General features: G+C 51.4%; 1 protein-coding gene across 1 annotated transcript in view; it reads left to right on the forward strand.

Moving 5' to 3' along the window:
* The first annotated feature begins 866 nt into the window (after positions 1–866).
* The window catches only part of NPNT (nephronectin), a 49,543-nt gene continuing 22,866 nt past the window's right edge, over positions 867–27,543 (forward strand). The window contains exons 1-4 of the mRNA XM_061564083.1: positions 867–1,302; positions 6,973–7,115; positions 16,774–16,866; positions 18,024–18,143. Coding sequence (XP_061420067.1) covers positions 1,211–1,302; positions 6,973–7,115; positions 16,774–16,866; positions 18,024–18,143 — 448 coding nt within the window. The 5' untranslated portion in view covers positions 867–1,210. The remainder of the gene's footprint in view (positions 1,303–6,972; positions 7,116–16,773; positions 16,867–18,023; positions 18,144–27,543) is intronic.

Below are 27,543 nucleotides of genomic sequence, written 5' to 3' on the forward strand. Positions count from 1 at the left end.
GGACGGGTGAGTGGGTGGGTGAGTAGGTGGGTGAGTAGGTGGGTGAGTGGGTGGGTGGACGGGTGAGTCAGTGGACTGGTGAGTGGGTGGGTGGACGGGTGGGTGGACGGGTGAGTGGGTGGGTGGACGGGTGAGTGGGTGGGTGGACGGGTGAGTGGGTGAGTGGACGGGTGAGTGGGTGAGTGGGTGGGTGAGTGGACGGGTGAGTGGACGGGTGAGTGGGTGGATGAGTGGGTGGGTGAGTGGGTGGACGAGTGAGTCGGTGAGTGGACGAGTGAGTGGGTGAGTGGATGGGTGAGTGGGTGAGTAGGTGGGTGGGTGAGTGGGCGAGTGGGTGAGTGGACGGGTGGGTGGACGGGCGAGTGGGTGAGTGGATGGGTGAGTGGGTGAGTGGACCGGCGAGTGGGTGAGTGAGTGGGCGAGTGGGTGGGTGGACGAGTAAAGTCGGTGAGTGGACGGGTGGGTGGACGGGCGAGTGGGTGAGTGGACGGGTGAGTGGGTGAGTGGGTGGGTGAGTGGGCGAGTGGACGGGCGAGTGGGTGAGTGGACGGGTGAGTGGGTGAGTGGGTGGGTGAGTGGGCGAGTGGACGGGCGAGTGGGTGAGTGGACGGGTGAGTGGGCGAGTGGGTGAGTGAATGGGCGAGTGGGTGGGTGGACGAGTGAGTCGGTGAGTGGACGGGTGGGTGGACGGGCAAGTGGGTGGGTGGACGAGTGAGTCGGTGAGTGCGTGGGTGGATGTAGAAAAACAACCCAAGCGCAGGCGAGGCGGGCGGGCGGTGCGGGTGACCGGGAGAGCGAGAGGGAGGGGGAGGTGCGAGGGAGGCGCTGCCGCGTCGCCCTGGCTGGAGCCGCACACACGCGGGGCACTCACGCGCAGCTCAGCGGTCGCGTGGGCTTCGCTGCGTGCGGTGGAGGTGGTGGGGGGTGGACTTTTTCCGAGTCTTGTCAACTCTCCTCTCCGATATAAACGGGCAGCCGAGTGCGTGTAAGCTGCTTACGGCGAGTTGGCTTCGTCACCCACGCAGGATTGCATTTCATAAGAACAAATACTCTTCTACGGTACTTGCGATTACTTTGAAGGTTGTGCAAACAACAACAACAACTTTGACAAGCTCCACTGCTGGGCTGTCTGGCGTGTTGAAGACATCTCGACTGGGCGCTCTCTCCCTGGCTCCCCTCTGCCCGGCGCTGTGGCACAGCAGTGGACACAATGACCCCTCCACCACTCCTGCTGCTGCTGCTGTTGGGCATTAGTTGCCTGTGGACACTGCCGACCAATGGACAGCACCAAAGCATAAGCAGGTATGGGCCCAACTCACTCACCTGCTGCGATATCAGAGGCAAAGGTACCCCGTGGCCCCTCTTCACAGACTGTTCGGGCAGGTGCCGTTTGCGAGCGCCTATGAAGGCTGGCACGGCACACGAGGGGCTGGTGGTTGGCCAACACCACGCCCGGCCGCCTTTGTCTCCCCAGTGTTGATGTTTACACATCACTTGAGGCTGAGTTGACCTAGGGGAGATGCTACACGCACACTCGCAGACGTACGCGCATTCACCACCTGCTGTAGCGCACGCCGTGAAGGTTATGCATAACGTATACAAAGACAGAGATCCCCCGTATAGCCTTGACAGACTTTGGGACAAGTGCCGTCTGCGAGCACCTATGGAGGCCGTCACTTTTAAGTGTTTTTTGTTCTTTTGACTAATCAACCGAAGCATGCAGCTCGTGCGTGGGACACAAATACACTCGGCACAGCAGATTGTCTACAAAGAGAACCATTCCTTCCCTGTGCTGTACTGGTGCGTGCCTTCTTGACATCAGCAGCCGCATGGCTTGTGTTGGATGCAGGAACGCGTGCACTCGCGTGACGAATGCACCAGTTCCACTTTCGAACTTTAGTCACTTTCTAAGCTAAGCTATGCACACTACGCTATAGGCTACAGCAGTTTTATTTGACCAGGTAAGCTTCACCGAGCTGTGTAGCTCTTTTTTCAGAAGCGACCTGGTCACAAATGATCGCTCAGCGTAGTGGCTTATCACGTGGACATTTATTTCTCAGACAAATACTCAAAACGCGTGATGTTGATTCTAAATGTGGAGGGGAAAACTGGAGGACCCGGAGAGAGACACCCAAACTCCAAATATACAGCAGCAGCAGGCGTCGTGGTCGGGATCGAACCCACGACCTCCTGTGCACCAGGCGAGGTAGTTAACATCTCCTAACCACCGTGGCGAGATGTTAACTCCGATGTTCATGATTAGCAAGTGAACTGCTCACAGGGTTATGAAAATGTGGTCTAAACATGCCCAGTGAAATTCGTGTATTGAAGAATATCCCCTCCTTATACCCTCCATCTGAGTTACACGTGATGCACATTAATGTCGTGTACATGTTATACGTGATGGGCAGTTTTGTTTTGAAACGAGATATTGTTTGATTTGGCATACGAAGATATCACCTTGAATGCACCCAATCTCGTAAGACCTCAAGCCAAGCAGGTGTGAGCCTGGTAAGTAATTGCACTTTGATCGGACGTAGACTGCTTGGTAATGCCCCAATGTTGTTGGTTTGGCTGTGAGTTGACCGTAAAAAGGTAGTATAGCAACGAATTATTGTATCTATCTGTGTGGAGTGTGTGCATGGGCTTTCTCAGGGGGCCCTGGTTACCTCCCGTAGACCAAACGTGGATGCGATTGCCCAAACACTCCACCGCAGGCCCGTCTTGAATGAGTCTTGAGACTCCTTAACGATAACTTTACTTCAGCGCTTCTCATTGATTTCAGTCAAAACTACAATTTGGACTCGCTGTGCGATTAGTGCTTCGGATATTTGCATTTTAGGTCGGTACACTGTACAGTTTTATTGATATTACTATTATCAGCACATGCGATGTAGTATATTCTACACATCCAACAGTGACCTTCTTTATTTTAATAGTATTTAGGTGTATACAATTGAATAGTATATTATATTATGAAACAACAATGCATTTGTGTCATTGTATGTTGAACTTTTATCGCAAAGTACGTAGCCAGCCGTGCTCATCGGGGCTGCGGGGAATGCAGCAGCAGCAATAATAATAATAACAATAAGGTCGTGAATGAAATAATCTATTCGGCACATGTACTGGGACAATGAGCTTGTGGTGCATCGTCAGGTGGGCAGGTGCACGAGATGTTTAACACACAGCAGCAGCTGCTGTACACAGGCCACGTCAAACGGCACAATCAAAGTTGCAGTAGATGAAAGTTATGCCGCGTATTTGTTTTGTTTTTATACGTGAGCAAGACTGTTTTGGGGAAAAACAGAGACGCGTTTTGACCCTCAGTGTGGTGAGTGGGTTCGAGTGGGTGAGTGGGTGTTGTGACCCTCATTGTGGTGAGTGGGTGAGTGTGTTGTGACTTGTGTGGTGAGTGTGTGAGTGAGTGAGTGGGTGAGTGTGAGTGTGTGTTGACCCTCATTGTGGTGAGTGTGTGAGTGTGTTGTGACCTTCTGTGTGGTGAGTGTGTTCGAGTGGGTGAGTGGGTGAGCGAGTGTGTTGTGTGTTGTGACCTACAGCGTGATGCTAGAACACACTGTGGATGAGATGAAACAGTGAGTTCGGCAGACCGTGTCCTCTAAACAGGAGCAGTGATCACTGTGTGTAGTGAACACGAACGCTGACCATGGCAGTAGCGATAGCAGAGCGACAAGGAGGCGGCTGGTCTCTCATCAGAGCGAGTGCTGGACCATCTCGACCTGGCCCCTCCACTCTGAAGCCTGTCGACGACATCGCAGGCGACTTCTTCTGCCTGAGACGCTGCCAGCGCATTCGTGAACGTGCCCCCCCCCCCCTGCCTTCCACTGCTGGATGATAGACTCCCCCCCTCGCTGTGTCAGTCCAGGGGGAATGTTTTGACCACACTTCACTGCACAGCGCAAAGTGCGGGATGGTGAAGGAGGCACCCGTGGCCGCTTCAGATGTCACTCGCCACTGATGTTAGCCGTGACCGAGAATCCAATGGGATGCGGCGGGTTTGTAGTGTCGTGCGCGAACCGCTGTGCCCCCCCCCGCTCCACCGCCTATTCGAGCACCACCCGATCCACTCGTCCTGTACACATCTAGACTCGCAGAAGCCCGTGCAGTCGACCTTGTTAGCTGCTGCGTGTTTCGCGAGTGTTGTGAAGTGTTTTGTAAATGCCCAGTGACGTTGTTATTGCGCATCTCTGCTCTTTAACAATTGTCCCATGCACCATCACGAAAAAGCGTCACCAATAATCATCAATAGCAGCGAGCACAGAGCACGCACTACTCAGACGTACACACCACCCACACACCACCCAGACACACACACCACCCACACGCACACACCACCCACACCCACACACCACCCACCCACACGCACACACCACCCACACCCACACACCACCCACACGTACACACCACCCACACCCACACACCACCCACACGTACACACCACCCACACGCACACACCACCCAAACGCACACACCACCCACACCCACACACCACCCACACGTACGCACCACTCAGAGTTTCAAGGCTTGTGGCATGGCAACTTGGCAGGACAACGCGGTTGACAAGACACACTTCACATACGCTGTACTAGTTAGCGAGACGTGTTCGTTTTTAACGCCTTAAATTGTTCATGAAAATCAAGCGACCGAGTGTTGCGTTGGAGATCAACGCTATAAATATAAAAACACATCCTTTAGCATTCTTTGCAGGCGCATGATCTGCATTTTACAGGTTTTGAGAAGTGGAAACTATTGCACACAAGAGGATTTGTACAAACTGTTCAAACAAATGTGTTCGCTTTTCTGTTCGGTGCCCAGTGCCCATCAACATTTTCGCCACGCGAGTTGTTAACGAGCGTGGGAACGTGGGAGTCACAGTTGCTGCCACGTCTTGATCCCATCATCATCAACATCAATGACAATGGTCATTGTGATGTACATCCCAAGAGCATCGCATTCGCCCCGGTACATCGAACTAAGCCAATTACTCTTCAGTCAGCTGTGCACGAGGCAGCTGGAATAACCCCATACAGAAGCATGCTGTCCGTGTCTCGGTGTGTTAACTCTGGATAACCTAATTCTAGATGACCTAACTCTAGATAACCTAATTCTAGATTACCTAACTCTAGATAACCTAATTCTAGATTACCTAACTCTAGATAACCTAACTCTAGATAACCTAATTCTAGATTACCTAACTCTAGATAACCTAATTCTAGATAAGCTAACCGACTCTCTTCACACATTCGCCTACTTTACAAACCCACGTTGACTGCGTTACATCCGAGGGTCTGCCTGCATTTGATGTTAATAGCACAATACGCTCATTTAAAACAAAGTATAAAATAATGAGTTTACGCTGAATGTGAATGGCTTATTCGACATACAAGGCGCAGCCCTGCAATTGCTTGCTCACGCCGCTGCTGGCAGTCGGGCCGCTCTGGGTAGCCCCTTCGAGAGAGGGGGGGGGCACGTGGCCGACTTTGCTGCGCTGTTCGTTGTCTCTGAATGTGTGGGGTATTACCCACGCATCACCCCACCACGCGCGGCCTGCGGTATTCACATGTCACTGCCGGGTGGACAGTGACGGGCTGGTGGTGGTGGTGGTGACTCTCGCGCCGTAACACAAACTGGTGCCCCTCTGGGTTGCAGGGCCCCGTGTGGCAATCCCGGGGAAGCATCCCACCCACACACAATGAACACCTCCGGCGGGCTCTGTGCGTGTGCCAAAGACGTGCATCATGCAGACAGTGCAAGCACGAACCTTTGTAAAACATGAATAAGACATCTTCACCTAAGTGCAGACAACTTTTGACTTAACCCCAAAACAATTCCCTTCCGACCGACACACACGCAGGGCTGGTTTGCACGGCTCGCCTCGCACAGCTGATTATGAATGCACCATTAGCGTGTGAATGGCAATGCAGATGAGGGCCCACAAAGGGAATGTGTTCGGGGATGACGAGGCTGCCGCGTCGTGCGTCTAACGTACACAACGATTCGAGCCGGCGCTATTCTTAGTTTTTATAGCTCGCAACTCAGTCACTGGAGCACCGAGCAATCCCATCTTGGGACATAACGCATACACGTGCAGCGCGCATTATGCCCGCGCGCAGCCGGTGATCTATTATAGCACGGGTCCTCACAGCTACAGCGCGGAAACTTAGTTTCAGAAACCTTGTTTAAGAAAACTTGTTTCTAAACGTGCAAGTTGTGGTGGTGGCACCGCGGGGTGGTGGACGCAGCCGTGCAGCGACCTCGGTGGAGCAGCCAAGAAAGACGGGGGGGGGGGCATTGCCCCATCCACAGACTGTGAACATTCACTATTCTATTGATATTTACCAGAGAAAATATTTAAATGTTTTTATTTATTAATTTGATTAATTTAGAGTCGTGTTTATTTTTTGGGGACATTTCCAGAACTACCCCCCTCCCACCACCTTGGGAAGTTTCTGGATCAGCCTCTGATCCCAATGACCCAGGGCTGGATTCCTGGCCATGCACCAACACCATCTCGGCCTGGCCTATGGCTGCCCTGAGTCGCCTCGGCTTTCACGAACGGGGTGCGTGGTGGAGTGACCGGCTCCGCAATCTCCAGCGCGGAGATAACGAAGCTCACTCCCGTGGCGTCCCGTAGCTCCAGTTCAGGTTTTCCTGCCAAAGAATCCCACACGGGCCTCCCAGTAGAACAGGTCCGGCGATAGCCCCTGCACCCGCGGCTGCGTTGACATCACTTCTTTGCTGTTGCTCTCGTCAATGGATCGCCTGCTCATGTCACCCGCGATTACAAAACCCCGAGACAGATCGCCTCCATCAACCTGGACTGGATCCGCGGCACGCCTATGGTTTTTACTCCACCTCTGGCGGTGCCTCACCGCAACCAAACATCTGCCCCTCCAGCAGCGCGTGTCCCGCTAATCGGGGACGATGCGCGCGTGTGTGTCGTGCGAGCAGGTACCGCCAGTACCACCAGCTGATCGTGGGGCCCCGTGCTCCCTACGGGATCCCGGCCGGCAGCCACCCCGGGGTTTGCCGCTTCGGCACGCGCCTCGACTGCTGCTACGGTTGGCACTGGACCGAGAGGGGCACCTGCCAGCGTGAGTGTGACGACGACGACGACGATGACCTTGCACAGCACTGCACCCAAAGGAATGCTCAGGGGGGGATGGGACATTAAACTTCAACAGATGTTGCCGTCCATGCACCCTCAAGTGTAACTCAAGAGCGACTGGCAGGGCTTAATATCTCTCTGAGTATTGTGTGGTAGACTGGGGTCGACACGTGAACGAGTAGCTGCATTGGATGTGGTGTGGCAGGTGCGGAAAGATCTCCCTGGTCACTGATCCGGGCAGATCTGGCTGAAATTAAGCCCTGGATATTGGGACAAAGCTCGTGGTGGGGGTCTCATCATCATCATCATCTTTATCACCTGTGGCCACGGTCTATCTGTAGCTGGATGAATGCCCCTCCCCATGCCGTCACCATCCCGAACAATCCCGCGATGCGACAATCCGTCATCTCCACGTCAACTGATGTCGTCGTTCCGTCTCCGCGGTGGTCGCGCTCTCTCCGGTGCATTCCTTCCCTTGACTGACGTTCTGTCACCACTCTTGTCCATCGGCCATCCTCCCTTCTAGCGACGCGTCCTGTCCAACCGATTGTAAATACAAGTATCTGTTGCACACACTGTGGCCAGTGCTGAAGAATGGGGATAAATGTGCTGCATTGCCGCCAGCGCTGCACCCCAAGCAATCATAATAGACAACATACCACACGCGAGCCACGCTGCAGGTGTGGGACTTCTGTTTAAGGCCATATTCTCTGCAATATCAGACCCTCAGGAAAGTAAAACCCACCACAAACTTTTGGCTAGTGCCAATAAAGACGTGCAAATCTGGCCACACACATACACACCGATGGCAGTACAAGTCATGCCCCCAACTTTTGCTTCAAACTACGGGGGGGGGGGTGCATCCTATACTCTGGAGAATGTGGTAATACTGTACACAGTGGGGTTCATAGGATGCCTTGCACGCTACTGTACACCGTAGTGTGTGTGACTCGGGGTGGGTTTTTTCGAATTGTGCATCGTATTCTGGTTCCCGTGTTAGGTCTTTTTGTGGTGTGACAGTTGGATTGGGCAGCCTAAACCTTCAAGACTGAGAATAGTCACATCCTCCTGGGCGTAATGCAGGGCAGTGAAAACAAGTTCGACCGTACAGGATCAGTAAATTTTGAAGGGGCAGTCACACCCATACACACACAGAGACACACACAGAGAGAGACACACACACACAGAGAGAGAGACACACACCCATACACACACAGAGAGACACACACCCATACACACACAGAGAGACACACACCCATACACACACAGAGAGAGATACACACACTAACCAAATACAAATACACACACACAAAGAACTTCTGCCTAGCTCTGGTGGACCTCAATAAAGTGCCACTTAGAATAGGGGTTCAGCATTAATAGGGCTTCTTATACAATTACACGTTTAATTACAGCACACACGGACCAATAGAAAACACTGTAGAAAAATTATCGTATAAGGTATGTTGTGTTTTTATAAACAATATCCAAATGCAGTGCTGTGGTATGTAGAGTCTGAACAATGTACGCACGGCCCTTTTCAGCCCACTGCTGGGGCGAGGCCTTGCCTCACTGTTTCAGTCATGTTTCTTTTTCGACCATAATTCACCACGATGCTCAGTGCCCATCGGCGAAGAGGTGGACATATTTCGTTTCTCGTGCAGAGAAAGTCTCACAATAAGAGGGCCACTGTTGATTCTGACTAAGTGGTGCACAATTTATTGACCCTACTAGGATGATGGGATGAGTGCACCCCAAGAACATAAAACATAACTGTGGTAGTGCAGTGGGTCGTGCACTGCGCTACGATTCGGGCGACCTGGATTTGTTCCTTTGCCACGGCTAACATCAGTGGCAAGTGATATCTAAACCGGTCCTTCCACCAATCCGCAGTGACCAGTGCGGTGAAGTATGGGAAAACAAAACCCATGACCAACACAGCATCGGACGGCCTTCATTCAACAGTGGATTGCTAAATGGCTGCATATTTTAATCATATTTCAGATTGTATAGAATGTTGACTGTACTATCCAGTAATTGTCTGAAACCATACGAATGTATGTTGAACTTCTTTCGTACCGTACGTAGCCAACCGTGCTAATCGGAGGTGCGGCAGTTATAAACATAACTAGCGATGGTTATCACTGCATGCTCGTCTAAAAGAGAAAACACTGCGGTGACTTTCACATCGCAGTTCTTTTCACATAATTATCGTTAAACACCTCTACTATTAATAGGAACGCCATACTTATACTCTGTATCCTCTTTAAACTAAGAACATCAAAATAACGTGATTTTTTGTTTCTTGGTTTATACTGTAGTATTATCCGCTTACATAACTGGTTAAGTGGTGCAGAAAATTTTCTTCCAAAAAAATAATGTGTTTAAGCAGCTGTCAGATTCCTAAAATACCGGTTCGCTTTGTTGTACATCCAGTCTTCACGCCTGCTTGACAGATCAGAAGGTGAATCGATTTTACCTGTCAAGTGTGCTGGGGATTTTATCAATGCCAGGCGTACATCAGAGGCTCCCATACACCGACCTGTCGTGTTTGCCTGTGCGCAGTATTTATTCAGAATTTTAAAATGTTTTTTGGTTTAAACATACTACAGGTGAGCCCTTACCGAGTGTATTTACCACAAGCTCTGTACGTAATCAGTAAACCCCATGTCAGTTTTCCGTTGACACGGTTGTAAGTTGTAAAATGCCATTCATGCGACTCTTTTTGGCACGGTGACATAGCGGAGTGGTTCGGAGGCTTGCCAGTTGGGGAGTGAGTCGCAAATGTTTGGCGGAATAAACCCTCATTTTACGCTTGCATATATTTTCCCAGGAAAACTTATCTGACATTTTTATTATCTCATGCAGGAAAGGCGTATGTAGAATGTTTAATCCATTCCGCGTATGCATGCATGGGCGAACAAAGGTGCCCATAGGAAAGCCGAGCTTGCGAAGGAAGCATGAACTCACAAGCATCGCCTGCCCAGTCACGCAGCAGGTCATTGTCATTATCACAAGACGCTCACATCACTTGAACATGATTAAACCTATGAAATTTCTCGCTGCAAATGAAAAACAGAACGTGTTTTGAATTCTCTTCCACGTTTGGCAAGCTCCAATCTCGCTCAGCCGCTTGAATGGGAACTTTTTGCACTGCCAACTTTCCAGCCATCACCTTTTTTTTATTCATTCGAAGCAATCGCCCTCGCCTCGTGTCGAGTCGCACTCCGGTCACGCTGCACGGACACGCCACGTCGCGCGGAGTAGAAGCCGTCGTTAAAAAATCCGCCTGCTTACTTCACGGTACGAAGCAAAGCCATTTAGCGACACACTCGCTTCTTTGGCGGCAGTTCTAATCTGCGTGGTCCATCACTGTTTAATATTTTTTTCGTGAAAGAAAGACACCTAAACAAATGAAAATTCATCCTGTTCTCACGGTCAAACACAATATGCCTTTTTTTTTATTAATGCTGCAGGAGGAATTTACTTTGCTTCGTGCTGTACACGACGGCTCTCTGAGTGGCACGGACAATTTCCGCTGCTAAGACGATTGAAGCGCCTTTTTGTTGTCGAGTGTCCGTGCTGCCATGGCAAAGGGCTCTGCTTAAGCTGCGTACGATCATTGCTTTCATTTTGGAACGTGCAACAGGGGACCTTTTGGGCTTTCCTAAAAAAACCTGTGGCTAATTCTTCAAGGTAATGGTGGGTGTAATGGGGCCATTGGCAGGACCGAGGATAGCATTCAGGAATGCTCACAGAGCACCCGTGTTGTTATCCAGGTTGAGTTGAGAGAAGACAAACAGAATCAGCGCTAATCCAGTAGCCCAGATTGTAAGTGGCCTTGCGTGCGTGTGTGTGTACGTGTGTGCGTGTGTACGTGCGTGTGTGCGTGTGTGAACGTGTGTGTGCGCGTGTGTACGTGCGTGTACGTGCGTGTGTCTACGTGTGTGTGTACATGCGTGTGTACGTGCGTGTGTACGTGCGTGTGTGTATGTGCGTGTGTGCGTGTGTGAACGTGTGTGTGCGTGTGTGTGCGCGTGTGTACGTGCGTGTACGTGCGTGTGTGTATGTGTGTGTATGTGTGTATGTGTACGTGCGTGTGTGTGTATGTGTGCGTGTGTGAACGTGCGTGTGTGCGCCTGGCACGTGGGTGTACATACTTTGGTGCACACACTTTGTGATTATTAATGAGCACGATTATGTTTCCGTAATGAATGAAAAATAGATAATTGTGACTGACTTAGTGAGTAACTGATGTTAATTATAATGATGACATTTTATAACTTTAGGCTAACCATTCCACTTTGAGTAAAACCTGCAGGCCATTTTTTTGCGGACCAAATGAAAAAAACCGGGATAATGTGTGATTATTTGTGTCATAACCCAGCTTAGGTCTCATAATGAAACTGAAAAATATATGATCCCAATCGTCAGTGAATCAACAAATGTTCCGCCTGCAGCTTGTAACACCAAAGCCGATAGAAAACACGTGCAGCCCGCTATCTGTTACTCTTTTATATATATAGAAAGTGCGGCTGCATAGAATATACCGTAGAGTGTTTGCCATTGAGCCAGTGTGCATGGAGTCAATTATTCAATACTCGCAGCCACCTGGTGATTCCAGTGGGGAATGACCAAAGCATGCCAACTTCGATAAAGTGGACATTAGTTCATAGCTGGGAGGCCGACCATCCCAAAGTGAGCCAGCGAGTTGTAGACATCTGTTGGGCCCCCTCACACCCATCCGGAGGTGTCTGCTGCCCGTTCCGCTCATACCGGGCTCTGGTTCCCACCCACGCCGATGGCGTTACATCAGTGTCGCGCTCCCAACAACGCCGGCGGACATTGTAACAACGCTCACCCCGTAACCCTAGCCCAGGGCTTCCCAAACACCACACCTCAAAACCCTCCCCCACCTCAGCCCAGCGGTCTATTTTTTCTTTTTATGTTTGAGCACAAGCATGTGCAGTGTGCGTTGTGCGCGCGCGTGTGTATAGTGCGTACATTAGTAACGTGCTAGAAGATATATTTGTTATTTGCAGATAAGCATCAAAGGGATGCGTTTGTACATTTTGTTAATGCTCTGCGTTGAGACACGTCGAGCGGATTTAAGGCTCGTGAATGAAACTTCTCCAAAGATAAATGTTAATAATGCACAGTCCGTTGATAAGGCATCTTGCATTGTGATAAATACTTTCCAAATACATTGCTGTTATATGTACAGTATAAATAATAATTCCAAATAATGTGTTTATCTATTGCTGGCTGTGGGGTTTATCTGACCGTGCCTCATTATTAAATTCATTAAGTTCACAACATTTAGGTCCACGTGAGCTTATCGCAGAAATTTTTGAACTGTTTTACAAAGTTTTTTCACGAATAGATTTTTAGTGGAAACCACTCTCCAGAGGCATCATGGGAAGGGGGCTGGCCACGTGGCCTGGCAAGAGCCACCATTATGATGACCTCATTGGTATTCTGAACAAGTCACCTGTTCATCATCAGCATCGCCAGCTATGTTCTAGCCACTGCTGGATGAAGGCCTCTCCAAGCTGTCACCTTCATTCATCCTCCCGAGATGCTACAATCCATCGTGCCCCCGTGCGTGAGCTGAGACGCCATCGAGGCGAGATGTTAACTGCCTCGCCTGGAATATAGCAGGTCGTGGGTTCGATCCCAAAACTGACGCCCGTATATTTGCAGTTTGCATGGTCTTCCCGTGGTCGCGTGGATTTTTCTTTGGGCCCTCTAGTTTTTCCTTCCACATTTAGAAACATGCGTTTAGGGAATTTGTCCGCTATAAAATTCCACATAATCAGTCACTTAGTTAAACTTTAATTTGTGGCTGGGTCACTTCTGAAAAAGAGCTACACAGCTCAGTGGGCCTTACCTGGTAAAGTAAAAATAGTCGTGATAGTAAATAGCGATCTCAGCCGATTGCATTCTTCTACCTCCACCTGGGGCTTTCTTTTATTTGGCTGCCATTCGGTCACCAGTCTCGTCTGTCGGCCGCCGTCACCCCTTCGAGCGATGTGTCCCCGCGCTCAGTCGCGACGACGTCTCCGCGTGGCATCGCTCCGCGTCTCACCTCTCCTCGGGCAAAACTATTTATCAGGTGAGAATGCTCAAGTTTGAAAATAAATATTCTTAGGTTTTTTCGGTAAAGTCACGTAGGTAAAAAATTTTAATTAATAAAAGTAAAATAAAAACTTTTATAAATTTTACTTTTTTACCTACGTGACTTTACCGAAAAAACTTAAGAATATGAATCCTTGCAGTCACGAAAGCTTCAAATCTAGAATTGAAAATAAATGTTCCATGGACTGCTGTTGCACGACACTCAATCTCTGCCTTCACGCCTGCCGACGTCGAGTCTTGACGCTGCATTAACACCCTGGGTGCACAGATGGTATCTGTGTGCAAGGATTAGTCTGTGTGTTGTTTCAGCAGGTGTGCGTTGGGATAATTATAGCACAGGTTTCTGAAGTTTGTTCTTGCAATAGTGTTTTGGTTTTAAGTGCATGTTGACTTAGATTGCAGAAATATGGTATTTTATTACCAACGGAGCGTTTTTTTTCTGACAATCAATGAAGGCCATCTTTCCATCAATATTGTTGCTCACCAGCGATTACAAATAGCAAAGTTACTTGCGGACAATGAAATCCACAGCCAGGATCAGCGGCTGGGTGGCATCGCGGCCCCGCTGGGCGCAGGGCCCGACGTAGCCTCCACGGCCACCACCTGCGGGCTCGACCTCTCGCCGGCACCACGAGGGAGGCAGCGCCGCCTCGTCACGCCGTCCACCCGCGCCGCCGGTGGATGCACCGAGCGGCCGCAGCCTCCCACCGGTCCCCTTTTAGCCCCATCCCAGAGATGACGGAGATCAAGGCCCTCTTGCCCACCTAGCCCCCCTCGGGCCTCGCCACTCGACGCCCCGGAGCCGTCCAGGACTCCCCGTTGCGACGTTCCGCCTCGCGCTCGCTGCCCTCCCGGTTAGCCCCGGGGCGAGCTCGCTGTCGACTTGCGTGGATGCACCACCGAAACGACGGCTGCCCGGGTCCCCTGGGCGTGCGTGCGTGGCGCCTGCGCTCGTTAGAACGAGAGTGATGTGTTCCCGTAACCTAATCATTCGCAAAGTCCCTTCCTCGTCCAGCGCCCGCCCGCTTGTGCCCGTGTCTCGTGATAATACAACGAAAAGTGAACGTGAGCTCTTCTGCCAAGTTCCCACGCGAGAGCCTCTGAGCTCACATGTCTCTGTGTGTCCACTCTGAGAAGCACGAGTATGAAAACACCAAAATGCCGACGCTTTTAGCCCTCCCGACATGTCACCTGTGGTCTCCTTGCTCATACAACACTCTGGGTTTCTTAGGCAGCGCCGCCCCACGTGGTGCCCACCGCCCCACGTGGTGGTGGGCACCACGCGGGGTGGTGCCCACCACCACGCGGGGTGGTGCCCACCACCCCGCGTGGTGGTGGGCACCACGCGGGGTGGTGCCCACCACCACGCGGGGTGGTGCCCACCACCCCGCGGGGTGGTGGGCACCACTCGTGGTTGTGAGTCGCGTGGTGCCCACCACCCCGCGTGGTGGTGGGCACCACGCGGGGTGGTGCCCACCACCACGCGGGGTGGTGGGCACCACGCGGGGTGGTGCCCACCACCCCGCGGGGTGGTGGGCACCACTCGTGGTTGTGAGTCGCGTGGTGCCCACCACCCCGCGTGGTGGTGCCCACCACCCCGCGTGGTGGTGGGCACCACCCCGCGTGGTGCCCACCACCCGCGTGGTGGTGGGCACCACGCGGGTGGTGCCCACCACCACGCGGGGTGGTGCCCACCACCCCGCGGGGTGGTGCCCACCACCACCCCGCGTGGTGGTGGGCACCACTCGTGGTTGTGAGTCGCGTGGTGCCCACCACCCCGCGTGGTGGGCACCACGCGGGGTGGTGCCCACCACCCCGCGGGGTGGTGGGCACCACCCCGCGGGGTGCCCACCACCCCGCGTGGTGGTGGGCACCACGCGGGGTGGTGCCCACCACCCCCGGGGTGGTGGGCACCACTCGTGGTTGTGAGCCGCGTGGTGCCCACCACCCCGCGTGGTGGTGGGCACCACCCCGCGGTGGTGGGCACCACGCGACTCACAACCACGAGTGGTGCCCACCACCACGCGGGGTGGTGGGCACCACCCCGCGTGGTGGTGGGCACCACCCCGCGGGGTGGTGCCCACCACCACGCGGGGTGGTGGGCACCACGCGGCTCACAACCACGAGTGGTGCCCACCACCCCGCGGGGTGGTGGGCACCACCCCGCGTGGTGCCCACCACCACGCGGGGTGGTGGGCACCACGCGACTCACAACCACGAGTGGTGCCCACCACCCCGCGTGGTGGTGGGCACCACCACCCCGCGGGGTGGTGGTGGGCACCACCCCGCGTAGTGGTGGGCACCACCCCGCGTGGTGGTGGGCACCACCCCACGTGGTGGTGGGCACCACCCCGCGTGGTGGTGGGCACCACCCCGCGTGGTGGGCACCGCCCCACGGGGTCAGCGCGAGCGTTCACCCCTCCCGCGGCCACGGTCATTGACACCACGTGGCTCTGCGGCTGCAAGTGTTGGGTCTGCGCTGCGTTTGCCGGGTCCTTGCTTGTGTTAAAGCGTTCGAAACAGCAACCGCTATTGTCAGGTGCTACCCGCGTCACGTCTGCGCCAACTTGAATGTGGTAAGAAGACATGCAAACATCTATGGATTATTGTCCCTTACGAATAGTGGGGAGTGGTGGCGTAGTGGTGAGGGCACCGCGCTATAAACTCGACTCACAACCACGAGAAAGTGACATCGGAACCGACCCAGGGCCTCTCCCCTTCACCAAGCGACACTGACCAGCGCGGTGAAGTATGACCAAACAACCACCGTGACTGGCACAGCATGGGGAGACATTCATCCAGCAGTGGATTGACACCGGCCTGCATATCAAGTGTAATCATTGTCTGACGAATAGCGACGTGCCGGTATAACAAACCGTGACTGCCTTTCCCAAAGTCACGGACCCGCGTGTGTCTGCGCTACGGCACGAGCGTGTCACGTGCGCGTGCCTCGAAATATAACGAGACGCACGCAACGGTGCGGGAAGAAGTCTCGATTCGTGTCGTTGGGAGCTTCGCTTTGGGTTGCGTGCGATGCGACTCGGCTCCCTCCCGACCACCAGGGAAGCGCTAAGCGGTTAAACTTCATTTACATCACACGTGCTCCACGCGAATACAACTGTCTCGGAGCACTTCATGAATAGATAAAATGCAATACACCTTGTTTATAACAAGAAAGCAATGTACCCAGGCAATATAGTTAAACACTCCCGAAAGCGTACGTTATAATCAAGGCCAGTTACTAAAACGAAGGAATAACACCGTGAAAGCATCGACCGAGCTCACCTCACGCCTTTGCTGTGCACCGTTACAGAGTGGTGGGTCTCATCTTCTTGGTTCTTTCGGTAAAGTCACGTAGAAGGAGTGGTGGGTCTCTGTGTGAACCGTGGCCTCTACCGACACTCTCTGGTGCTCTGACGTTTGAGTGGCCACCGCTCCGCTCATGTCTCCTCTGCCCTGTTGCTGTGGCCCCGATTCCGTACCCCCCCCCCCAACCCCCTCCCGTGTAGCGATCTGCGAGCTGGGATGCAAGCACGGAGAGTGCGTGGGGCCCAGCAAGTGCAAGTGCCAGCCGGGCTTCACCGGCAAAACCTGCAACCAGGGTACGGCCACCTGTGGGGTAACAGCAGCAGCAGCAGCTGCTGTGCCCTCGTGTGTGCATCCCTCACAACAACAGCAGCAGCAGCAGCAGGATAAGCTGGCTGGTCATCGAACAAGAGACGGTGGCCACTGCATCGCGATGCGCTTTCAGACGCGCTTCTGCGGCCGTCTGGAACGCTCTTCCTTGCGATATTAGGAAGCCACCGGAGCTATGAAAGTTAATTTATTTAGCACTGCTTTTTTGTGTTTAGTTTGTTGTCCTGCCCCCCCCCCCGACACCTCCGATTAGCGTGGTTGGCTACGTACGGTGCGAAAAAAGTTCAGTACACATACATACTCCGCGTGTCGGCTGCCTGTGTAAGAAACAAGTTCCATCCGGTGGTACCGCCTGGCCCCGTGGGTTGTGGAGGCTCATGCCGAGGAGCTCCTCGTGCTCGGATGTTCCTGAGGTTCACCGCCTGCCTGTGTTGTCCACTGCCTGTGTTTGTGGTGTGTGGGACAACGGATATACACGTGGACGTTTTAACGACTCGAAAATGTACGGAGCGCAGTCACTTTGTCACCTCAGGCACGTCAACCACAGCAATTTATTTAATCAAACAGCTTTTGGAAGCTTTGTTAGCTTTTGTTTTAAGTGCCCTTGCAGTGCTGCTATGTCTAAGCAAACACGAAACATGTTTTTCTTACAAGCAACAGCACGCAAATAAACAATCGCAAATTATCACAACGGAGGTGAAAACAACGCAGCGAAGGCGTTGGGGCTCCCTTGCTCCCAGCTTGCTGTCACTGCGCGAGTCGCGAGGGCTCTCCCCGCTAACCACTCGTCTCGCTCTGCTGTGTCTGCTGTCTCTGCTGTGTCTGCTGTCTCTGCTGTGTGTGCTGTGTGTGTGCTGTGTATGCTGTGTGCGCTGTGTATGCTGTGTCTGCTCTGTGTGCTGTGTGCGCTGTGTCTGCTGTGTGTGCTGTGTGCGCGCTGTGTCTGCTGTCTCTGCTGTGTATGCTGTGTGCGCTGTGTATGCTGTGTGTGCTGTGTGCGCTGTGTATGCTGTGTGTGCTGTGTGTGCTGTCTCTGCTGTGTGTGCTGTCTCTGCTGTGTGTGCTGTGTGCACTGTGTCTGCTGTCTCTGCTGTGTGTGCTGTGTCTGCGCCACGGCCGGCAGACTTCAACGAGTGCGGCCTGAAGCCCCGGCCGTGCCAGCACCGCTGCATGAACACGTACGGGAGCTACCGCTGCTACTGCCTCAACGGCTACATGCTCGCCCACGACGGCAGCTGCACCAGTGAGTGCACCACGTCGCACCCTCCACCACGTCCCACCCCTCCACCACGTCCCACCCCTCCACCACGTCGCACCCTCCACCACGTCCCACCCCTCCACCACCGAGCAGGGGCCACGGCACGCATCAGGTGGTAGCAGAGCTGGGCTACTCGCTGATTTAAATTAGAAAATGAATGAGCAGATAATATGCCTCTCTAGTATATATGTCTGTTCTCCCACGAAAAAAAAATATAAAAGTATTTGTTACGCATTGCATATTGGGGGCATTCAAGACAAGCAAACGCTGGAGCCATCAGTAGTGATGCTTGCCGAGCGCAGGGACAGATGTATGAAGGAGACATCTCGTTTGCCTTTTTATTTTGTGACTTATATTCTCCACAACGACACGAATCGTTATTTTTTATTCTTTAAATAATTATAGATTCTTCTTCGATAGTTCTCTTCCGTCTTGGGTTCACCTCTCGCGTCATCGAATCTGTCTGGCCGGCAATGGAGGGAGGCCAAAAAAATATTAGGGGGGAGTAGGGAGGTAGGGGGGCCACCCAGGCGTGGCGTGACTGCAACGCCGCGTCTGCCGCGGGTGTCCCCTCTTACCCTCTTACGAACGTCGCCATCGGGATTGCCGCGCGGCTGCGCACGAGAGGGCGGGCGGCTGGAGCCCGCTGGACGTCCGCCTCGGTGCCAGCGATCTCGAGTGGCCGCTGCGGTCACCGTCCAGTGAGAGCAGGAATGCCCCTTTGCCGGACCGCCGCCCGTGACTTTGGCTCTCCGTGCGGCTTGTGCGGGCGCTACGGGCTCAGGGTTGTGAATGTTTTACCGCCGTGACGTCGTCGGTTCCCGTGTCCGAGTTATCGGGTCGCTGCGAGGTGGCCATTTTACGTTGCGGCTATCCGCAGCTTTTTGCGGTTTTTTCAGTCTCCTGCGTGGCTCTGGATCTGCGCCGGAGATCATGACGGCCAGCAGAGCCGTGTCCGGGAGCGGTGCGAGAAGTAGGATATTGTGACAAATTGTGATGCCGCAAATATGCACGTGCGCATCTCTGTCCGCAACCACGAAGCCTGTGTCACTCAGCGTATTTAATACATTTTATTAAAGTAACAATATAACTTTTAATATATGCAGGTCTAAGACTGACGAATAAATATTAGGGGGGATTGATGGCACAGTGGTGATTTATATCGGGACTCATCATGGGTGCTTCCCTTCTCTGGCCGGCACGGTGAAGTGTGGTCAATAAAACGCCATGACCGGGATGGCATGGGGAGGTCTTGATCCAGCAATGGATTGACAAATGGCTGTAAACTATGATTATTATTTATTCTGTGACACGATGTAATTTCCACTGCCAATGACCATAATTCCTCTGGCAAGATTACTCGAAATGCACCCCTGCTAGATGAACGGAGAGAGAGGCTTATTTATTAAGTTAGAATGGTGCAAAGTGTATTTATATACAACTTGGTCACAGCTCTCAAACAAGTGTCATTCAAAACAACAGAAAAGGTGATTGAATATCACTTAAGGGTTATTAGAATTTCAATGACCCTCACTGTCGCTGATTGTCAGTTGCTGCCGATCACTGGATTAATGTCTTCACGTCAAGTAGCTGGCCCAGTGGGGGATACATACACACACACACTCACCATCACTGTGATACATACACACACACATCACACTCACCATCACTGTGATACACACAGACATCACACTCACCATCGCTGTGACCGGTCACGCTCCCTAGCGCAGGTCACAGTCCATCGTCTCTTGCGTCGGCTTGTGCTTGTGAGCCACACTCGCTGTTGTTCTACTCAAAGCACTTGAACGTTGCAGAAGCACCGTGAGTTTGTTTTTGTTCTCGAGTTGTTTTTTTCCCCCATCTTTGTTTACAAGCCGAACGGACAAGTTGTCCCTTCAGAAAGTAAAATAAATATATATTACTGGAGCTATTATTGAGTACTAAATTTGGTAGATTGTGACTCGGTCATCATGATATTAACAGCACAAGCACTCTGGGTTTCTAACTAGTATTAGTGACTTTGTGCAATTAATCATGAATATTGACTCGTCCAGGTCCCTGGACAGGGGGGAGTGGTGGCACCGTGGTTAGCACACTGCACCCAGAGCGTGGCGACCTGAATTTGATTCCTGGAGACGGCAAACGTCAGTGGCGAGCAGTATCTGAACTGGCTCTGGGCTGCCCAACTTTACCAGCCCACACTGACCAGAGTGGCGAAGTATGGTCAAACAACCACCACGACAGGCGTGGCTTGGGAAGACATTCAGGCAGCAGTGGCTTGACAAAGGGCTGTAGATATTTGATTCTGAACGCCTTTGTTCACCTTGCATAGTGGCCGGGAGAGAACTTTAGCTCAATGTGCTGTGGCACATTTGTGTTGGTAAGGTCTCCGAATGCCATCGCTAGTAATACGCGCCGCACAAAATAACCTCGGAGCAGTATCACCTCACCGTGACCAACCCTCACTCCGATCTAAGCGGAAAATAGCTTTTCGCTCAGGGCTGAATGTTATCAATTATTGACCAGATGGCAATGTCCCACTTGCTGTTTGTTTCTTTCAGCCACAGCTAAATCACATTCACCTCAGGGCCAATTGCAACATTCCATTCGTTATGTATTCCCTTGGTTATGTATCCCCTTGGTTATGTATCCCCTTGCCAGTCTGCACCACTGGGACCATTCTCCTGTCAAGTCCAGGCTCAAGACTCTCCGCTTCTCCTCTGCCTCTGACTGCCCCTCTCTCTCTCTCTCTATGAAGCATCTTCATTCTCATCTTACCATGATGACGTCGTCCCAACTCAGCAGTATACCCTTCTCTGCCCGCTAAACGAAACACCGCTTGTTTTCTTCTTACTATCTCGATGTCCGTCTGCTATCGAGTACAACAAACGTGCGAATTGCCTAATGACCCATCGCCCGGGATGCTCTCGATCTTGTCAGATCTCAGAAGCGAAGCGGCGTTGAGCCTGGAGAGTGCTCGGCTGGGTGACCACCCTCGTGCATAAACAACACGGCGCGGTCGGCGTTGTGGGCAGTCAGGGTTCAGTGCGGGGAATTCTATCGTTCTGCACTCCCACCCCCACTCTCACCTATCCGCCGCACTGACCAGCGTGGTGAAAATATCCCTCGTGGACTGCAATGTCTTGGGAAGTCTTCACCCCACAGTGGATAGACAACAAGCGGGCTGGACATGACATGTGCGAATGTCTCTCTTGTCGCTGCTCACCGCAGAATAAACCTCCTCCCTCGTCGAGAGCCACCGGTTATTATTATTATTATAACGCGGCCTTGCCTTATTAGACCCGCTTGTTCGTTAAGAAGGCTCGTACGCTCTTCCGCCCAGGATATCCTTTATTAGTTCGCCGTATAATTTGAAAGAACACACACATTCAATCGCACGACATTGAAATAGCTGCCATACCAGAGAGCAAAGCATAACAGGACACACTTACACACACTTGTGTGTATATATATGTGTGTGACCACAAGGGAATGTGGCTCGGCTGAGAATAACTGCCACACTGGCGGTTCGTCCCTCATCCCCAAACTATTTTCTGTCTCGCCAGCTTGATTTACATGACAAGTGCTCCGCAATCTTTCACCCCCATTGTTATTGCAATATCAGCAGCGACGGGGTGGGGAGGTAAAACAATAATGAAAGCTAAATTTGTGTCATTCCAGCGTTCGTTTGATGTTACCGCTGTATTGGTTTAACCACGTTGACGCGTTGCATGAGGCTCTTGTCCACGCTGTGGACATTAAAGAACATCTGCGCCTCTGTTCCTTCTAGGTGTTATTTCTACCTTCTGTTTTACCCGAGGCCTCTCTTGCTCTCACCTGTGTACGTGCCCACTGAGCCACCCACCGAGTGGGTCCACGCTATCACCACGCACCACAGTGTTCAAAATATTGGGTTAATTATCGAAACAAATCATCACCCTTAATTGCAACAGTTCAATTAATCGTTGGGAATGGGATGAGGGTGGTAAATGATTCCATGCCAACTTACCAACCTACTCGCCCACTCACCTACTCGCGATCTCGCCGACCTGCTTAGCTACCCACTCACCAATCTACTCAATGCCTCACTTATCTACCCACCCATCTGCTCATTGACCCTCTTACGTACGTGAGACTTCAGCCAATATTTTCTTAGATTTAGTTTCACTTGGCGGTGAATAGTTTTGCTTCTAGCGGCTGTAGTGGTGATGTGGAGACATTGTTTACATCATCATCATCAGCCACAATAAATTCACTGCCCAGGTTGCGATGAAATAATTCACACGAGCTGAATTCATTGATCCATCTACGTAGATGTACAACATAGACACATTGAAACGCATCGACATTTACACTTGCGGTTCGATGCACGTACCGTGATCTTCATAACCGACAGTAACTAATGGGTCGATGCATCGTTGCACCCCCGGTTCGTACGTATGTGTGTAAGCTCATGACTCGAGCAGAATGTTTAAATATTTGACTATAAGTAGTGACGGAGCCATCGACGTCTATTAACAGGTATGACGCTTGGCAGAATTCCTCGCGGGCCATATTTCTTGTGCCTTAAACAGGGTCGCGTCTAATCGCCGTGGAAGGTGATAATTTAGGAAAGCCGTTAACGGTAAGCGAGAAGCGTGGATCGCGCCCCGCGTGATGCCGCGAGCACGCGGGGAGCGATCTCGACTGCGTCGCTTCAATCGAGCGTCGGAGCCTAGCTGGCGGCAGTCCAAAGCGCTCTGCGCTCACGCGACGCTCCCAGCCGGGGGAGTTGAAAACATCATGGGACCTCCTTTGCCAGTACTGAAATATAAGAATAAGTTTCTCCCCTTTTTTCTGGCAACAAAACTGAAACCTTTGACAAGGAATCATGTCTGCATTGACCACAATACTGGTGGTCAGAATGCAAAAAAAAATACTCTGATAATGTATGCATTGTTCTTGAAACTGATTGGTCCACACCAGAGACATCTTTCTTTGAGCCTCATCTCAAATGGTGTTAGAATAGAGGAAGCCAAAAGGCATACAGCTCAAAGACAATGCACTATCAGACTAATGTTTGCATTCTGACCACAAGTATTGTGGTTAATGCAGACATGATTCCTTGTAAAAGGTTTCAGTTTTGTTGCCAGAAAAAAGGGGAAAAACCTATTCTCATATTTTGGTACTGGCAAAGGAGGTCCCATGATGTAGATGCTCACCCCGAGCTCTCATTAAAAATAACCTTTGGCGAGTTTCTTCATCTGACATCAGTGAACGGACACGTTATATCGAACATAAGAATAGGTCGTTACCCATTCTCACAATAAAACACTGATTGGCCTACACCTAAGAAACTGATTGGCCTACATCAAGACAGTGCATCTGTCGTCAGAGTTTGTTTGCATGTTCACCACAAGTGCGTGTGGTTCATGCAGGAACTTGATTCCTTGCAAAAAGGTTTCTATTCGGTGTTTGAACATCTTAACACCTGCTTTGTTGCCGGAAAGGGTAAAACCTATTGTTATTTTTCATATTTTGATACTGAAAAAACATTCCCATGAATACGTTATAAGGTCGCACTCATTAAACGCAAAGTGCTTGCCACAAATGAACCACAACACCTCGCTGATCTCGTCAAGGAGCATGACCCACCATCACGCGAACTCCGCTGGTCATCCTCGTAGCAGCAGCAGCAGCGGATTTTGTCTCGCCATCGAGCAAAGGCGGTGGTCACCGCATCGCGATGCGCTTCAGATGCGCTTCTGCTAGGGGGTGGGCAGGGGGGGGGGTGATCGAGTTATTTATCCCCTTGAGACCCCAAATATTGTAATTGTATTGATATTTCCAAAGACAATAAATCACTTTTTGTAATTATAAAAGTAGGGCCCTGTTTAAAGAGAATTACATTTTGGAGCTGGCTCCCACCACCACCCCCCCCCCCCAGAAGTTTGTCGATCTCTCTCAGTCTGACATCACCCTCCATCAACGCGATGGTAAATGTAGCTCACTGCAGTGGCCTGCTTGGTGAACCACTTGCAGTGGGGTATAGTGTGGGGATCTCCAACTAGAAGTGCAGCTTTTAGGTGTGACGCCGCCGTGGTGTGAAAATCGGGCATTGGTGAGAGCACTGAGGACAGAACTCACAGAGGGATCGAGAAACGCTCCCAAGCCCAGGGGACGATGCACCTGAAATGTCAGGATTTTTAAATAGGGCCCTACATGAATGATAACAATAATACAAATATGCAATGTATTTTCTCAGGTAAATATCATTAAGACATTATTTTTCCAGGTCTCAGGGGTGGGTGTTCAGAAGGCAACCAATCACCCCCATCGCCCCCCTCCCTTGGACCAGCCACTGCTCCCACATCTGATCCAATGGGGCTGGTGGGGAGCTGACGCGGTATGGCCAGTTGGCCCTGGTTAGGGTTGACCTTTACTGCCAACGAAAAGTGAAAACTATGTTAATGATGGCGACGCGTAGGATGCAAGGACAGGGCTTAGAGGGGGGAGGTTTGAGTGGCTACACGGGGAAGCCACCCCGCATGGAATGCTGCGGTCACCCTGGAGAGGCGACGCACACTTGTGGACGATGGTCGTGGCTCCTCACACTCTCGGTGGGCGCCCTGACTGAGGGGTGGTGACATCAGCCACTCCGTGCCTGCCACCAGCACCGCGGGTTTCTGTCTGGTGGAACGTGGGAGCTAAGCGCTAAGCAGGTGAATTGTTAATTGTATAGTATGTGGTTTATTATCTTGTTAACACTTAGATAATGACGTTTTTTATATTTCCACTAAACGAATTAGTTTTTTTACAATAGATATATATGTTTTTATTGTCCCAGGTCAGGCCCACTGAGCTACGTAGAAGCGACCTGACCACAAGTGATATCTCAACAAAGTGGCTCATCATCATCATCACGTGGAAATTTATAGCGGCCAAATACTATAAACGCGAGATGTTGATTCTAAATGTGGAAGGAAAAGCCGGAGGACCCAGAGAAAAATCCACTCGACCACGGGGAGAGAGAGAGAGAGACATACAAACTCAAAATTTCCAGGCGTCAGAGTCGTAATCGAACCCACTACCTCCTTCACGCCAGGCAATAAGGGAGTTAACATCTCGCCACAGTGGCATCCTATCAGTTCAGTCATCACGGTGAAAGTTGTACAAGTGAGATAAATTCCACGCTTAATATTTTATAATTACATTCTTCAAGTCATGCTCTTCATACTGTATTAATGTTCGTTCTCACTTTCTAAAACATTTTTAATGTACATTTTTTTTACTTCTTTCACAAAACAATCCCCATTTCACCGACACAACCTGTTCCCGTCCAAGTTTCCATTTCAACAACAACAATAACAACAACACAAACAACTTGATGAGTGGTTCAGTGGCTACTCAAGAGCTATCCTGTGCGCACGGCGAGGGGAAAAAATAACAACATTTCACAGAAAACAAAAAACAACGAAATGTAAAACCAGTTCCAGTGGCCGTGCCCGCAGGCACCAGAACCAGCTAAGTGTCATCAGGGCGATGGACCTGAGAAGCCGAGCTGAGGCAGGACGTGATGCCTCGCAGGGTCCCGTGTGACGGGAGAGAGAGAGCCGTGCACTACCCATGGCAATCTCAGCCCCGGGGTAAACACACATTTGGCAGGGGGAGGCTCGGCCCAGAGGTGGAGCGATGACCCCCAGAGCGCCCGCCACACTCCCCGGGGCCTCTTCTCACTGCCGCTGTGCATGCCCGCGGATGTCTGGACACCCCCGACATTTGTAGATTTGTATTTGGCTAAGAGACACCCACCGAGTTTTGGAAAGAAAACATGGGAATTTTCGGCCTGCGTTGTTTCTCCCCCTCAGCAAGGTGACGTGAATGGTGACGGTAGAAGCTTTAAAGACACAGCATCACGTGAGCAACTTAGTGCAGCGCCCCGCCAGTCGCATGTTGTGCAGATTTAACCTCACGACGTGGCTACGAAGAAGGCCAGTTTGCCGAAATGTCACCGATCAAATATATAATTGGATTTAAGGCAGTGCTATTGATAAATGTGTTGAGTTTTTGTTCTTATAATCATAGTGTGGGAGAATTCTGAAGCGAGGCGAGTGGGCAAACCGTTTGGACCCTTTCCGTGAGTCTCAGCGATAAGCGCGCGGACCGCTTTCCAGACGGACACCGCCAACTCCTGGCGTGTGGCCGTGCCCACGCCGGGAGATGTTCCCGGCGGTCGTGGTCAGCGGAGTTCACGAGACGTGACTGGCAGCTGCTTTCCCGCCTAACGCCTGGGACTCGGGTGCCCTCTGCCATGATCGTCTGCTGTTGACAGCTCCGCGGGATTGATTTGCCCTCTGCTGAGTTTTGTTAAGCCTCGCGCTGTACAGGGCCGACTACGCCGCTCCTGTTTTACAAGTGGTGTTTATTTTGCAAACTTATGGAAGTAATGTTTGACCTTCTGCTCTTCTGCTCGCCACGTGCTAATAATGGTCCAACGTGCTCTCTGCGAGAGTTGGCCAATGTGTGGCTCCACAGATGTATTTCACGCACGCAGCCGAATGAATATTCCCACTTTGAGTGGTTCCTACATTAAAAACACGGCTGCCAAAACGCACTCGCGTTTGTATAATTATGGTGCACACGCAGTGTTTTGAATCAGATGAAAAATAACCACCGCTTTGTTTTTGCCAAAATGTCCCAATTGGATCTCGTTGCTTTGACAGAGCGTGCAAAAGTTTGGATGTTTGTTCTCTGTCCATTGGCGAGGGTTTGTGCGGTGCCAGGAACATGCAGCTGCACTCACCACTGCTCTAAATAGACACCGTGAACTTTCAAAACCTCCAAGCACTTTTTAAAAGTCTGTGGAATAACAGAGTGCTGCTTATTGCAAAGGTAACCGTGATGATAGTTATTACTAAATTGAAAACTAATTTCCTGAGTATGTATGTTGAACTTCTTTGCACCGTATATAGCCAACCGTGCTAATCGAAGGCGCATCTGCCTTTGTAGAACTGCTTTGTTGTGTTAGGTTTGTTGTCCTTCCCCCGCACCTACGATTAGCACGGTAGGGCTACATACGGTGCCAAAAAGTTCAACATACATTCATTAGAAGTTGGCAAATTATTATAATGATACCAATGATACATGTAATAATGATTGTGACACCGTTGTAAAATTAGAAACGATGACTACACTCCTATGATCATTATGATGGGACTGTGTTGTGGGTATTATTATCCTAGCTGCATTAATGTGTCAATGTCTGCTGTCACTCGAGATGCTGTGTGGTTGTGGTTCGTGCACTATTCACACTAACCCCGACACATGTATGTATGTTGAACACCTTGCCGCATTAGGTGACAGCCATGCCATGCGTTGTGCCAGGTCAGGTTTACTTTGAGACCAC

This window comes from Lethenteron reissneri, chromosome 32, assembly GCF_015708825.2.
Source record: "Lethenteron reissneri isolate LAM-NWPU_2019-01 chromosome 32, ASM1570882v1, whole genome shotgun sequence".
Classification (NCBI taxonomy): Eukaryota; Metazoa; Chordata; class Hyperoartia; order Petromyzontiformes; family Petromyzontidae; genus Lethenteron; species Lethenteron reissneri.